The sequence below is a fragment of the Poecilia mexicana genome, unplaced genomic scaffold, assembly GCF_051168715.1.
Source record: "Poecilia mexicana isolate PSO_F unplaced genomic scaffold, ASM5116871v1 scaffold_13, whole genome shotgun sequence".
NCBI classification, from domain to species: Eukaryota; Metazoa; Chordata; class Actinopteri; order Cyprinodontiformes; family Poeciliidae; genus Poecilia; species Poecilia mexicana.
In genome coordinates, this window is record NW_028263382.1 from 10,324,572 (window position 1) to 10,338,868 (window position 14,297).

At 39.6% G+C, this 14,297-nt stretch overlaps 2 protein-coding genes across 2 annotated transcripts in view; both read right to left on the reverse strand.

Moving 5' to 3' along the window:
* gab2 (GRB2-associated binding protein 2) overlaps window positions 1-5,727 on the reverse strand; it is a 46,732-nt gene extending 41,005 nt beyond the window's left edge. The window contains exon 1 of the mRNA XM_014980840.2: window positions 4,917-5,727. Coding sequence (XP_014836326.1) covers window positions 4,917-4,988 — 72 coding nt within the window. The 5' untranslated portion in view covers window positions 4,989-5,727. The remainder of the gene's footprint in view (window positions 1-4,916) is intronic.
* Window positions 5,728-6,382: 655 nt separating this feature from the next.
* On the reverse strand, window positions 6,383-12,049 carry nars2 (asparaginyl-tRNA synthetase 2, mitochondrial). The gene is made up of 14 exons (XM_014980851.2): window positions 11,705-12,049; window positions 11,349-11,458; window positions 11,037-11,157; window positions 10,808-10,948; window positions 10,645-10,725; window positions 10,455-10,549; window positions 10,225-10,357; window positions 8,250-8,348; window positions 8,105-8,142; window positions 7,929-7,995; window positions 7,694-7,831; window positions 7,460-7,557; window positions 6,711-6,737; window positions 6,383-6,605 (listed from the first exon to the last, which is right to left on the reverse strand). Exons 1-14 carry the CDS (start codon window positions 11,870-11,872, stop codon window positions 6,461-6,463), a joined length of 1,461 nt encoding a protein of 486 aa, XP_014836337.2. The 5' UTR covers window positions 11,873-12,049; the 3' UTR covers window positions 6,383-6,460.
* Window positions 12,050-14,297: the final 2,248 nt, after the last annotated feature.

Sequence of the window (14,297 nt, forward strand, 5' to 3'; positions counted from 1 at the left end):
TGTGTCTGTTTATTCATTCACTGCTGGATATACAAAGAACGGTCTGTCTGGTATAATAAAGTTTATCTCAGGTTGTTTCTGTGTGGCTAATTTATATTATTAGCTCCATCATACAAAGCTGTTACCGTGGTGTTGGTTTACTTTTGGAGAGTTTTGGCAAATAAGCAGAACATTCTGACTCCTGGTCCAAATCACGAGAGATAGCAAAGGGAACATTTTAAATCAATGGGATCTAATTTCCTTCAGAACAGCTCTAATTTTAGGCTCAACCAATAAAGTTTTGATAGAAAGAAGTGCATTTATACACTTGCAGGCCAATTTGATTTCTTTCCCTGTCATGAGACCTCTGTCAAAAACACTTCCTGACGGTACCGTTGAAAGGAAGTCTGGCATCTGCTGTTGGTGAAATAATTACATTTTGAACCAAAAGAGTTCATGGCAAAGGGCGGGATATTATGACAAAGTGGAAATAGGGCCACCATCGGATGCTTTAGTAAAGAGAAACAAATGTGAGAGAAATATGTAACCGAGGCTGGTGAAGCAGATGCTAGCTAAAGCTGCACGTTGCTACGTAGTAAGATAAAGGTTTATAAAGTCCTCTGGACAAAAATAACCAGATTAATCACAAATTGCCACTTTCAAATGATTATTTCGGGGTTCTCCAGTGTTTAGAACTGACAATACAGGATCTCAATTGGATTTTAAGATGGATTATTACGCAAATTCAACTTTTTTTAGCTTCATGTCATGTTATATTTTACCCTAATCAGAAACATACCCAGAGTGTTGGTTTGATTTGAATTCAAGGATCGATTTGAATCCTTGAATCTTAAATAGCAACCATTCAGAGGTGCATAACTGTTTACTCTTACAAACCATGTCACAAAACCCAAATGTCCTTAAGCTTAAGGTCACAAACTGATGGATGGATAATGTCCTTCAGGATTTTCTGGTAGAGCAGAATTCAGATCCACAAATTACACCGAGTTGTCCGTGCCCTGAAGCCATAAAGAAGCCCCAGACCATCACACCACCATATTGGACTGCTCTGACTTTGTTAGTCAACCAAATATCTCCTTAAAAGTTTTAGTGATCATCTACATCTCTTTTGGTGTGTGTGTATATATATATATATATATATATATATATATATATATATATATATATATATATATATGAGACATGCCTTTGTGATATTGTTAGCCAACGGTGGTTTTGACCTGGGAATTTTTCAACAACTGACTTCCTTATTGCTCAGTCATAAAAACTGACCTCAACTGTGGAAAGTGAGGTCTGTGTGGTTTTAGACGTTGTTATCGTATGAAGCCGATATTGAAGACCTCCAGAGATAACTGTTGTAGCCTGGTCACTTCATTTGACTTGCTATGGTTTATTGGAGTAGATTTGCCTACTTCGTGTGGTTAGACAGGTGCTATTTGAGTTATTTTCTACTTCTACATTTAATCTGGTTATCTTTGTCTGATGTTAACATTTGTTTCATGGTCTGGAACATTTGAGGGTGGTAAAAAAAAAAAAAAAAAAAAGCAAGACAGAATAAATCTGTAGGGGGATGCATACTTTTTAACAGCGCTGCAAGTCACTGCTGTCACATCAAGCAAGCCATTTTTGCAGCTTATGGGGAAAAAGGCCTCCAGATGAAATGGAACAAGGAAAATGCCTGTGTGAACGCTGGTTGTCTGTCAAAGCAGGAACTGGGAGGCGTTCAGGGCTGACCTCTGAGGGCAAGGACTTCCCAAAGCCCCTCTGCAAAACAACTGTCGACCCGGCAGCTGACAGAGGGACACAGACCACTGCTGCCGCTCTCCACTGCCTGCCTTCAAAAGTCACTATCTCCCCCCCCACCACCAATCATTTCATCTTCCTCCTGAGCACCATCAACCAAGACAAGAAATTGAAACCGTGTGAAACCACGAGCGGTGAGAATGAAGACTAAGAAGCAGATATTACCTTGCCGATATGATCTGTCTGGAATGTGGCAGTGCCTCAGTGAATTTGAACAGACATGTTTCTAATGTCGCACACAACAGCAGGCGAGTTTAGCAAAGCAGTGCAGGACCCGAGCACATGAGCCGCTTTTCAGAATTACGCAAAGCAAAGCATACGATTCCTATAAGCTTGCATAATTCATTCAGGTGACTTACAGGGCACGTTCCTTTAAACTCCTACGGCTTTTGTCACGTTTCACAACACCAAGCTGATTTGCTTAAGTAAAATACAGTAAACAGTGTCACACAGGAGGTTCATATTCAACCTCCTGTTGTTGTTGTCTGCTATGCAAACCAATAAAAAACAAATTTATCAGGGTTTTAATGAAGCCACAATGATGAAGCATAGTGTCTGATAAGTGATGGAGGAGCAAAATGACCTCACATGAACTGTGCATGAGCTGCTGGCTAGAAGTCCTCCATCCCTCAGTTGTTTTCATGTTCCTTGTGTTTTTTCTGGCCATTGTTCAGAAATAATAATAAAAAAAAAGTACGTAGGCCACTCCCACTGAGCACTACAGTGGGAGTGGCCTACCCACCTCTGGAACATTAATCAAAAGAGATAAACCTCAACCAAGTGATTCATTTGAACCACAACTGTTTTCCTTTTTTTTCTTCTTCTTGCATTGTGGAAATGTGGCGTGTGTGAAAATTGACTACACATGTCCCCTGTGCTGCTGTCACATGCTCGAGGGGGGGGACACAGCAAGTTTATACCAATCATGTGGGATATTGAAGAGTCAGTGAGTCACCGCGGGGACCTAATCGCGTTTGTAAACAATTAGACAGCATTTAACAAGAACAGGGCAAGCGTGCGAGTGTATGGAAACATTGTGGCCTATCTTCTCCAGAAGCAACCAGCGGGGTTGCTGCTTTGCATGCAATTTGCATACATTGTGGCCTGCAGCAGTGATAACCAGTTTTTTTTTTTTTTTTACTATCAGCAGCTCTGAACTTGCATGTTTTGATCACCGGAGGTCACACACAACTCGTTCTTAATACAATAACCAAGCACTTCTCTAAACACGTATTACCAAACAGTGGTCCAGTCTTTCTCAGGAGGAAGGAGCTGCATATTGACAAGGAAGGTGTTGTTATAGATTAAAAATTATTGCCACTGTAGCAAATAATCTCCAAACTGTAGCAGCTTTGTAGAGGGGGGAAACAAAAACACATTCCTGACATTTCCTCCTGGCGGTATAATAACCCGATCAAGCTTACTACCCAACACACCTCCAGGCTGGAATGTTTGAGACATCCGAAAATATCCCAAGCATTAACCTAACTACGTCAGATGACAGCAATACTGGTGAGTAAATAGCCCTGATTGTCCATAGTATGGCTTTAAGTGGAAGGAATTTCAGACAGATTATCACATTTACAAGTCTGCCTGCTCTGGACACCATCTCATGACTCTGTTTTCTGGCTGAAGCAGTGTTTGTGTGCTTGTTTTTTTTTTTTTTCTTAGGTTGGTTCACAAGGGTAAGTCGCAGGGTGAGAACGCCTCAGAGTGCTGCTCTCTTGCCTCCGGGCCAATTTTCCCTCCCTCTTGTTGTTTATATGCAGTTCTGTAACCAAGCAGGTTTTTCCCCTCCTCTTACTATTGCAGCTGCCGATCCATACCGTCCACATGGGTCTCTGTGTAAACACGGTTCCAGCTCTGAGTGGAAAACAATGAGGAAATGACAGGATAGTGGGCTGCATTGAAGACATTCAAGGATGGATTTCCAAACGAAACACATCGAGGTGACATCATGGTAAAGTCAGCTAGCAGGGAATATGGAAGAGGTGGGTGGGGAGCAGAGGGGGAGCAGTAATGCAACACCATACATAAACAGTAGACAGCTGTATTTATAGGAGATTGTCTCATGGTTCTATCTGCCTCCATAAATCCTATTATCTGATTTGCAGCCATCCTCCTGCCCAGCACCCAACAGGAGGCGCAGCTTTGTCTTCCCAAAACAATCAAACCCCGTGCAATTTTTACCGTTACTGTGAAGGAAACCGGTCGCATCTCTGCTCCATTAGACGTTACCTCATCACAGCCAGATAAAGCAAAATCATATCCGAAAGCTCTTTCATCCAACTCACAAACAGCTGTCTGGTTTTATTCAGGCCTAACCCCCAAATTATGATAGGACCGCCACTTTGTTAACACATGTTTAAAGTAGTGCTGTGACTATCCCAACGATTAATCAGATTTTAAAAATGGGTGTATTCTGTAGATTTTTTTCATTTCACCACTTCAACCACGTTTTATGCAATATTACATAAAAAATACAAATAATTAAATAATCATAATACACATGATACTGCCTAAAATTCAGTAACACGGCATGTTACTGAATGGTGTGAACTTAATCATTTGCTACATTTAATCGTTTGTACCAAAGGATGCATGTACAACTGAAAGCTTTCTAACAACATGTAAAAATCTCTGTTTTTTCTACTTGATTAGCAAAAGGTGCTTAATTTGAACCAGTTAATGCCAAAACTTAGCCACTACAAGAGTTTTTTTGTTTTTTATTTTAAATGTAAAAAGTATTTCTCTGTAGTTTTGACTTAATATGCTATTCTTTCAGTAAACGTCCCCTAATTGAGTCTGTATACTCCAATTAACCACCAATTTTACTAAATTAGCTTATGATTTTTTCAATAGTCAATCGATTCATTACAATTAATCGCTTCAGTTCTAGTTTAAAGTGTAATTGACAGATAAACAGATGTTTTGTGCAGCAGGAGACATAGTGAGGTGCACCTGCTCCAGTGTGACACCACTTATCTGAGATGCAGACGAACAACAAACAATTTGACAAAGAGGGAACAAACCAAGATAAAGAAAAAAAACCGGGTTACCTCTGTGCCAAACTTCTAAACACAGAAACTACAGCGGAAGCGTGCTTCACTCACATATCTCCTCAGCTTTTTCTCCGGGGGTGATTTCCTCAGCCAGCCCTGAAAGATGATTTCTCCTCCGCTCATGTTTGCCCAAAGTGCGCTGCTGCTCCTGCTTCTTCTTTTTCTTCTTTTTGCTCTCAAAGTGCAGTCTGCCACTAATGCATGAGGACTCGCCTGTTCAAAGCGCTGCTGTCGGTTCTCGGCTCTCTCTGCTGCAGTCCGCTTCCCCCATTTGAAATCAGAGCAGGGAACAAAGTAGGAGATGGAGAGCAGCGCAAATATCTGCCCGGGCGCGCAAAACCCACTGCTGCCAAGCGGAGTCTGAAAGTAGGCACGGCCGGGTGACGGTGAGCCGCGCGGGGGGAAAAACTAGTCAACTCCTCCAGGGCGAGGAAGTATCTGTGCGTCTGCAGTTTGTTTTCCCGACTCATACCACGCCCACCGCGCAGAGAGAGAGGGATGGGCCGTTGGGATGAACAGGATGGAGGAACAGCTTGCTTGATTAAAAAAAAAAAAAAAACATTAAACGGTGAGGGAGAAAAAATTATTAAGCCAATCCCCATAAAAAAATAAAAAACAACATTTTCAAAAACTTTTACGTAAAAAGAAGCTAAGTGTTTTATGATTTTTGTGAAAAAAAATTCTACTTTTAAAAGGTTGCTTAATACTTTCCACAACAATAATTTCTTAATAATAATAATAAATAACTAAGTTATAAATTTTTTCAGTAACCTCCCTACTGAATACAGTGTCGCATCCTGTCATGGGAAGAAATATGATAAAGCACCCCCTGGTGGAAAGTTGACAGTAACTTGTAAATATACCCCCCCTTTCCCCAGTTACCCTTTCAACTTTTTCACTTCATTACGTCCTAACAAAAAGCCTGATGGACAAAAAAAGAGAAAATAGAGAAGTTATTTAGCCCCCTTCATTCTCATACCGTGAAATAAACTTCAATGCAGCCAAATTTAAGAAGTCTTTCAATCTCATTATGTATGGAGTTGTTCTGTGAAAGCTTCAAATAAAAGGCGTGTTAGTGGACAAACAGCATTGGAAAAGTCAAGGTTGTGCAAACATTTAAAAGATGGCTCTGTTTTAAAACAATTAAAATTGTCAAATATTTAGAAAACAATGTATCACTTCCCGTCCACTTCACAGCTACGCTCTACTTTATTTTGTTACAGTTATAAAAGTTTAATAAAACACATTGCCGCTTCCGAAACATATCGTATCTAAAGCTAAAGTGAAAGGTGATTCGAAAAAATTGTTAGAATATGACAAAATGTAGAGGTGTTGTATACATATATATTTTTTAAAGACACCATCCAATGCTGAAAAAAAAAAAAACAAGCTTGGTATCTAGTGAGCAACCAAGCGTCCCAAAAATGTTTCATAAATAAATGCTGAGTGTAAATGGTATAACTGGTGTGGGAGCCTCGAACATCTAAATATGCAAAACAGAAATGAACATACGGGCCTTGGATATTGTAAATTTTATAAATGGCAGAAACATTTACATGAATACAACAACAGATTAGACAAAATAAGTTGTGTTTTTATAGGAGGCAAGAATGTGAAAATCTTGGGAAAGGAATCACATCTTTAATGTTGTCAACTCCAAGAACGCACTGCAAATAGCGTTCAAATCCCAGTCCAAAGCCACCGTGGGGGACGGAGCCAAAACGCCTCAAGTCCAGATACCTGCAACAAAATAAAAATGAATACTAAAAAACACATAATAACATCTGCCTTTTTAAACAAAAATGGTGGTAATTCAAATGTGTTGGTTATTTTATTATGTTTTACCAGTTGTATGTATCCTCTAGTCCAACCCTGGAAAAGAGAAAGCGATTACATAAATAAACAGCTCGACATCAGCATCATCATCAGCACTGAAATATGTATTTACACATGCAAATGGAGCTATATAATCACAGCTACATAAAACAGTCAGATGCTAATATTTTTCTTCATTTTTCAATAAACAGTCTATTTACTGTTCATTCTTATGTAGTTGTAGTGTTTCTTTAAATCAGAGGTGTCCAAAGTGCGACTCGGGGACAGTTTGAAGTGGAGACTGCGGAGAATCCAAAGGCTAGTTAGCACAGCCACCGATGACAGTGATAAACAGTAAGTTGTTTCTCTGCTGTTGGCACAGTCGCATCGTATACACGAGCATGACTGACAGCGGTAAGACCCTCCCAAAACGGCTTTGATTGGGTTTTTCTACCCGGCACCAGAGGATTTCTGCAGATGGCAGTAGCACCACAGGCAGGAGGCAGAAAAGCTAAATATTTTCACTGATTATTTGTCTCATGTTAAACTGTCAGAACATACTGACTTTCAACAAATATGAAAAACATAACGTTTACCAAAGTTACCTATTGCAGCTTTAAATATTTCCAAGAACTTTCAATGAACAAACAGCACAAAATTCAGAGCATTTCTTCCTTTAAGCCATCTGTTACTCTAATCAACCATGAAATGTTTTTGTAGATTGATGAAAACCAAACATTTTACTGTATCACTGCCTTCCCTTCCATGTGCATTCTCACCGTTTCAGCCGATCCATCAGCAGATTCAGCCTCTCCTCTCTCAGCGAGCCCCCGCAGAGCTCTCCAACTCCTGGCACGAGGAGGTCCACGGCAGCTGCCTGCGAACAAACGGCAAAAAAATCAGCTAAGATATGCAAATCACTTCTATGGCCCAACTGGGATAAGACGGAGAGAAAATGAGCGGTGAAACTGTGACGAGTCTCTGCATTCCTATACAACACAACCAGTTCTTACTGTGTGCATGGGATGGTCCTGATTGTCTCTTGCATAAAACGGCTTCAGGTCATATGGATAATTGGTGACGAAGACCGGAACGTTTCCGCAATGTTTCACCAGATACTTCTCATGTTCTGTCATAAGGTCACAGCCCCACTGCAGAAAAAAAAACAGCAAAGTTTAGAGAGGACATCTGTGGCTTACACAGCAAACAGCGTCAAAATGCAGAAAAACAATAAATGATTCCACTTACATCTGTGGGGAAGGTAAATTTCTCGGAGCTGCGGTGTAGGATATCTATTGCCTCGGTATAACTAATCCTTTAAGAAGATAGCATCACACAGTCAACCTTGAAGATTTGACTTTATTTTTTCCCTGTGATTCAGCTTTAACATAAATAACAACAACAAAAAAAGAAAAGACACTCACACAGGGAAGCTCTTGTTCAGCATGGCCTCTACTGTGTCCTTGGGTTACATGAATGCAGCAGAAACAGAATGTTATCAGAAGCCATTATGGAAGCCCAAACAGTTTGGAGCGAAGATCCAGGTTGCGAGCGTCCTTCAGGACTCACCCTGTGTCCGGGAGTCACATGGCGGTGAAACAAATCCACGTCCTCCGCACAGCGAGCCAACACGCGCTCGGTGGCAGACCTGAACACGTCCTCTATGACCTACACAGCAGGACAGGTTTACTAATTAAAGTGTTCATGTGCAGCTGCTAACAACGATAACTTTGGAAGTCACACTGGGATCTTTTTTTTTTTTTTAAAACCCCAACTTAGTCGATTCGTCTGAGGAGGCAGTGGGTATCGGTTTTGAACACAGAAACCAAATGCTTGGTTGATGAAATGTGCCATTTAAATTAAACTGTATCAACATCATACATAAAATCCCAAATATAGATATACATTTTCACCTACATTTGATTTAATTAAGCAACTTTTAGAGAATTCAGAGCTGGATATTCGAACACTTTGGTAGTCTTCATTTATATTTTCTGCCTTAATGAACCTGGCTTTTAAGCATTGCTCATGGATTTTTCATCCAACTGAAATCGGGGCTTTGAGCATTCAGAAAGCCTTGCAAAAGCAGTTTTAATGTCTTTTTGAGATCATTTTCTCGTTTCAACCACCTATCTTCGTCAGACGAAAGGAATATTTAACATCAACACAGGAAACACAGAGGAAATGTCTTCAATATTGGAGTTATCGACAAGAGAAAGACTGAACTGCTTCAATTTCAATTCTGAAGAATTTTTCCAAATTCTTCACTTACTTCTAAATAACAGCTAGAGTAAAAAATTGGTTCTCTCTTAAGAGGAAGCTAGAGCTATAATTAATAAAACTGATAAATGTTAATACTAATGTTTGTCATTTGAATTTCTGAAGATCGGGGAATGATGTATAATTTTTTTAAGCTCAGTGTTTTTCAAAGTGGGGGCCGCGGTCCCATAGGACGCCATCAGGGGGCGATGTGGATGCCTCCGAAAGTTTTAACCATAACTTCTTAATCATAAAATGTATTTTTTGTCACTATTATGAAATATATTAGTTGCCATGTTTATCTTTCTGATTGTCAGTCTGATGTATCAAGCTGCTTCGCTCATCAAGCTAGCTTACGAAGCGCGAAATGGACAAGTTCCTGATAACAAAAAGACCAAAGGAACCGCCCAGCAGCCTCACTGTGGAGAAAACTACAGCAATAAAATCCTAGGAACACTTCGCCAACTAAAATCAAAAGGTATGAGCGGCATTTATGCTAAATCATTTAATCTGTCAAATCTATAAAAAATAAAGAGGTACAAAAAAAAGTTTTCAAACAAGGAAAGCAGGCTAGTCCAGTTCTTTAGAGCTACAGCAGCTTTTAGATGCATCCCCTCCATAACAAACTCAAACTAAATGAGCTGACTGACATTCTCATGATCTAATCCAGACATTTGATTCAGGTGTGTTGAACCAGGAAAACACCTAAAAGTTTTTGGATCCCAGCTCTGTCATAAATATTCATAGCTACAATTTCTCTGGTGTAGACTCACATAAAAATAATGATGTGGGTGTTTTTATCACTTAACATACAGCGTCTAGTCACAGACCCTGCCATGTTCTGTGGCTGCTGTAGCAGGGACTAAGTTAATTATTTTCTACCGTTACATGGTCCAGTACATCTGTAATCATGTCTGTTTTCAGATTTTTTTTTTTTCTGTAGTCTCAAGATTCATTTTCCACACACAGGTTCAACAAGATCTTTATCACACTGTGATCTGTTTGAATTTGTCTGTGACGTTAAATTGCTTTAGCAGAAACCTTCAAACGAAAAGTTTTACAGTGGCATAAACTGATTATTATCTACTTTCAAATTAAAAATACAAGGTTGTTTTACCTACAAATGGTTTTTTTTCTACCTTTCTAGGTCACAGCTTTCCTGCATACTTTGTAGTGCTTTGTTGACACTTTGGTCACCAAAGTAGATTCTGGAGAATAAATCTCTTAACATATGAGTCTACTTGATAAATAAAGCATTGATTTCGATGAGAATAACACAGAATACCTTGGTGAGATCCTCTAAGGACTCGGTGAAGGAGATCTCTGCTTCAACCATAAAAAACTCGGCCAGGTGGCGCCTGCTTTGGGAGTTTTCTGCTCGAAACGTTGGCCCGAATGTGTAGACTCTGGAGAAAGCCCTGCAGTCATAAAAACAACAGCACTTAATCTTCAACATACATTGGCTTACATGCATCTATCAATCCATATCAATATATGTCATTACGTTTTGCTCACCCTGACATCACCTCCAGGTGAAGCTGTCCTGATACAGTCAGAAATGCAGGTACAGAGAAAAAGCTCTCATCATCCACCGTGGCCGGACCTGATGGCTGTGGTAAAAGCAGATTATTTATCATTTAAACCATTTGTTTCATATTGGAGCTGAGCTTTCGATATAAAACAAACCATTGTATCAGACACTCACCTCAACTTGAAAAAGCTCTCCTGCTCCTTCACAATCATTTGAGGTGATGATAGGAGTGTGAATCTGTACAAATCCATTATTCTGATACCAAGCAGAAAGAAAAACAACATATTGGCATATGATTTGAAATAAGTTAAAAACACCTCCAGCACCAGGTTCTTACTTTAAAGTATGAATGAATCGCTGCAGTGGCCTCACTTCGTATCCTCAGGAGGGAACTGAAGGCGTTCGTTCGACACCTGAGATGAGGAAGCTGCCGGATGTATTCAAGGCTGTGTCTTTTCTTGATTTTAAATGGAAAATTCTGTGGAGAGAAAACATTTATACAGATAAAATATAAGGTTGCTCAGAATGTAAAGCATGTTTTGATGCTGTGGTGTGTTCATTCTTACGACAGGGTTGCATTCTCCGACTACACGGATTTGTTCTGCTTCCAGTTCAACTGGCTGCTTTTGATGAGGACTTTTCTTAAGAATACCAGTGACTTCGACAGCACTACCGAATGTAAGCAACCTGTCATTTCAAGAAAAATTACACATTAGAGGAGGGGCCACAGGAATCTGGCAATATACCATCTACTCGTGCTTTACTTAACCTGTAGGAACCTAACGGGATTTAAAGTCAAATTTACAAAGGATTCCTGGTTGGCATAAACATTTAGAACAAGGTGAAGTGTGAGGTAAATTACTGGGATTACTGCTTACGGATCATTCAGTTTTGCATCAGCAACAATTTGCAGAGATTGCAAGGAGCTTCCATCATTCACATGGAGAAATATGTTGTTCTTCTGAGGTCTGACAGACCTTACCCACCCCTGCAACAAAGACGGTTCAATCCATTTATGAGGCATCCTTTAAAAGCAAAAATATCTCATCATTTTTAAGCAAAATGAGTGACAAAACAAATTAAACTCCTGTTTTTGAATGTAATCTACATTTAAATTACAAGCCTATAAATAAATTGGGATTTTTTTTTTATCTCTGTGTATCAAGTCTGTTTACAAGGAAAGTAATGTCAGGGGACATTACAAGCCAAAGATTATAGATCTGACGACCGCTACCTGAACTTTCACATCTGCTCCCAGTTGAGCTCCAGAAAGTGCTTCGGATACTCGGAGTTTTGTTGAGGTCTTCTTACAGTAACGTCGAAGTCCCACCAAGAAAACCCTTCGGTAAGCTGATGCGGTTGCTGCTGACACGGAGAAAGTCTTAGCTGAGGACTGAAACATCACTGCAAACCCCACACTTTCCCACACAAGAGAAGCCCTATAACCCGAAAATGTCACGAGAATAGGAGAAAGGTGAAGGCAACATAATTCGTGTTAATATCTTTCCTTAGGTTGACTTTCAGCTCTCACGCTGCCGCAGCAGTGTGTAGTACTTCCTGTTTACGTCTGTCGCAATACGTCTGCATGCGTCACGTGAGTGTTACTAGCCCAATCAGATTTCTCCACACTGTAAATTTTGTAGGGAGTTGTAGTTTTCTAATAATCCTCTGTTTTAATTATAATAATTAATTATTTAAATATTTCTAATTATTTCTAATGGTATTATTGTATCCTGACTTTTTGGAATATAATTATGAAATGCTAGTCAATGCCAAAAAAAGGCTAAGAGCAAATTGTTCATACTGAATAATACCAATTAAAATTTATAGGGTTTTTTTCACCTTTGGACAATACATCAGCAGATTAAAGAGAACGTTCTACTTTTTCCTTTGAATAATATCTCACAATATGACTGACAAAATGCAAAAGAAAACAAAAAACATTACTATTAGTCATGCTAAAGCTAAGGTAATAAGGTTGAAAACCATTTAGCTTGGGTTACTTTTCTAAAACATCCCTGGTTTAAATTGACAGATCCAGATCTGGGATGATTTAACACAAAAAGGTTGAATTACTGATGTAATTTATCATGCTAGGTTAGGTGTATTTCAAAATGGAGGTCAATGGAGAATGATGAGACTCTTTCTAGGCTTTTCTGTAAACCATCAAACTGGTCAGAATTTTTGTCCGAGTACTCATCTTATGTCCCGCGAATATTTTGGCTACAGAAATAATCCAGCAGTTATTCTCTTTGCATTGCTGTAAAATATGTCTCATCTTAATTCGTTTTATGGCCAGTTATTGCCTACATAGCTGCCATTTACTTTATTGGCCAGGATTGGATGGAAAACAATGAATGTGACTACAGATTGCAAGTGGTCACAGAGTACAGACATGAAGTAGAAATTGTATAAACTTTAGAGGAAATAAAACAGGAATAAATTATCAGTCTATACATTTATGTGCAGTAATTTTTATTATAAGAAAGAAAAAAAGATTTGATGTCAGTGTAAAAATGCATATTTTATTTCACAGCAGAGCAGCTGACTACTCTGGCTGTAAGGTGTTCACTGTACTGTATTTATCAGAGAGACAGCTTGGGGAAAGAAACTGTCTCTGTGGCGGCTGGTTTGTGCAAATAGCACTCTGTAGTGCCGACCAGAAAGTCAACGTTTAAACAGCCTGTGTCCTGTGTGTGTTGGGTGTGCAGAGATGTTAGTTTCCCTTTTCCTGACCCTAGACCTGTAAAAGTCATGGACGGAGGGCAGGTCAGCTCTGATGATCTTCTCTCCAGATCTAATTGTTCATTGCAGTCTGGCCCTGTTCTGTTTTGTGGATGGACGTACACAGGACAGACTGAAATACGGCTGTGCAGAAAATGACCAGGTAAGTTGTACTTCTTGAGTTGCCACATGAATTCATCTTTGTTGGGTCTTTTTACGAACAGTGTCTATGTGTGAAGACCACCTCGGGTCCAGAGAAGGGTGGTTCCTAAGAGCCAGAAGTGATACACAGTAGACACCGTGCTGCTGAGGATGGTGAGGGGGGTGTTAAAGTGAACGGTCATCTCCATGGTCTTGTCCAGGTTAAGTTCCAGGAGGTTCTGACCGCATCAGTGGGTCAGCCAATCCACCTCCTGTCTGAATTTAGACTCAACACTGTTCTGGAACAGACCAATGTCATAGTTCAATCTGCAAACTTCAGAGGTTTCACAAATGGTTCCAATCACTTGTATTCAAAGAGAATAGACTCTTGGAGGAGCTGATGCTGATGGCTGTTGTTGGAGAAGATGCTAACGAGCCTCATCTTTACTATAACAAAAAGATCCTCATTCAGGGCACAGCAGCTGCTGAATTATTTAATTCACCAAAATGTTGTGTTGATGTTGTTAGAGATGAAGTTGGATAATTTTAACCAAATATTTAGTCAAAACTAAAACCCAGATTGTTTAGCTTAACACCAGACTAAGGAGCCTCATTCACACGCAGCCATTTTGAGCTTCAGCCCCAACGTCTTCCACAGGGTGAAATATGAAATTGTAATAGGTATCCCTACTACAAGAAATGCTGTGCTATCATGCTAATGTTACTGGGTTTTGTCAACACCTTAATTTCACAGCAGAGAGCAACTTTGAACATTAGCCATTTGCCTGCTAAATAGCTAGCATAAACAAATGCTACTTATGTTCAACCTTCACAAAATGTTGATAATTCTCAATATCCATTTTCAACTGTCAAAATCTTTACTAGGCATTATAAGGTTATGGACTTCATCTTTTATTGGACTCTACCTTCTTCAGAATTTAACCACAGCCTCATTATTTTCA

Coding starts and splice junctions, on each gene's coding strand:
- nars2 (XM_014980851.2), bottom strand. CDS start 11,872: ATGTTTCAGTCCTCAGCTAAGACTTTCTCCGTGTCAGCAGCAACCGCA. Junction 11,459..11,704: donor GAGCAGATGTGAAAGTTCAG/GTAGCGGTCGTC, acceptor TCTTTGTTGCAG/GGGTGGGTAAGGTCTGTCAG. Junction 6,606..6,710: donor CTAGAGGATACATACAACTG/GTAAAACATAAT, acceptor ATTTTGTTGCAG/GTATCTGGACTTGAGGCGTT.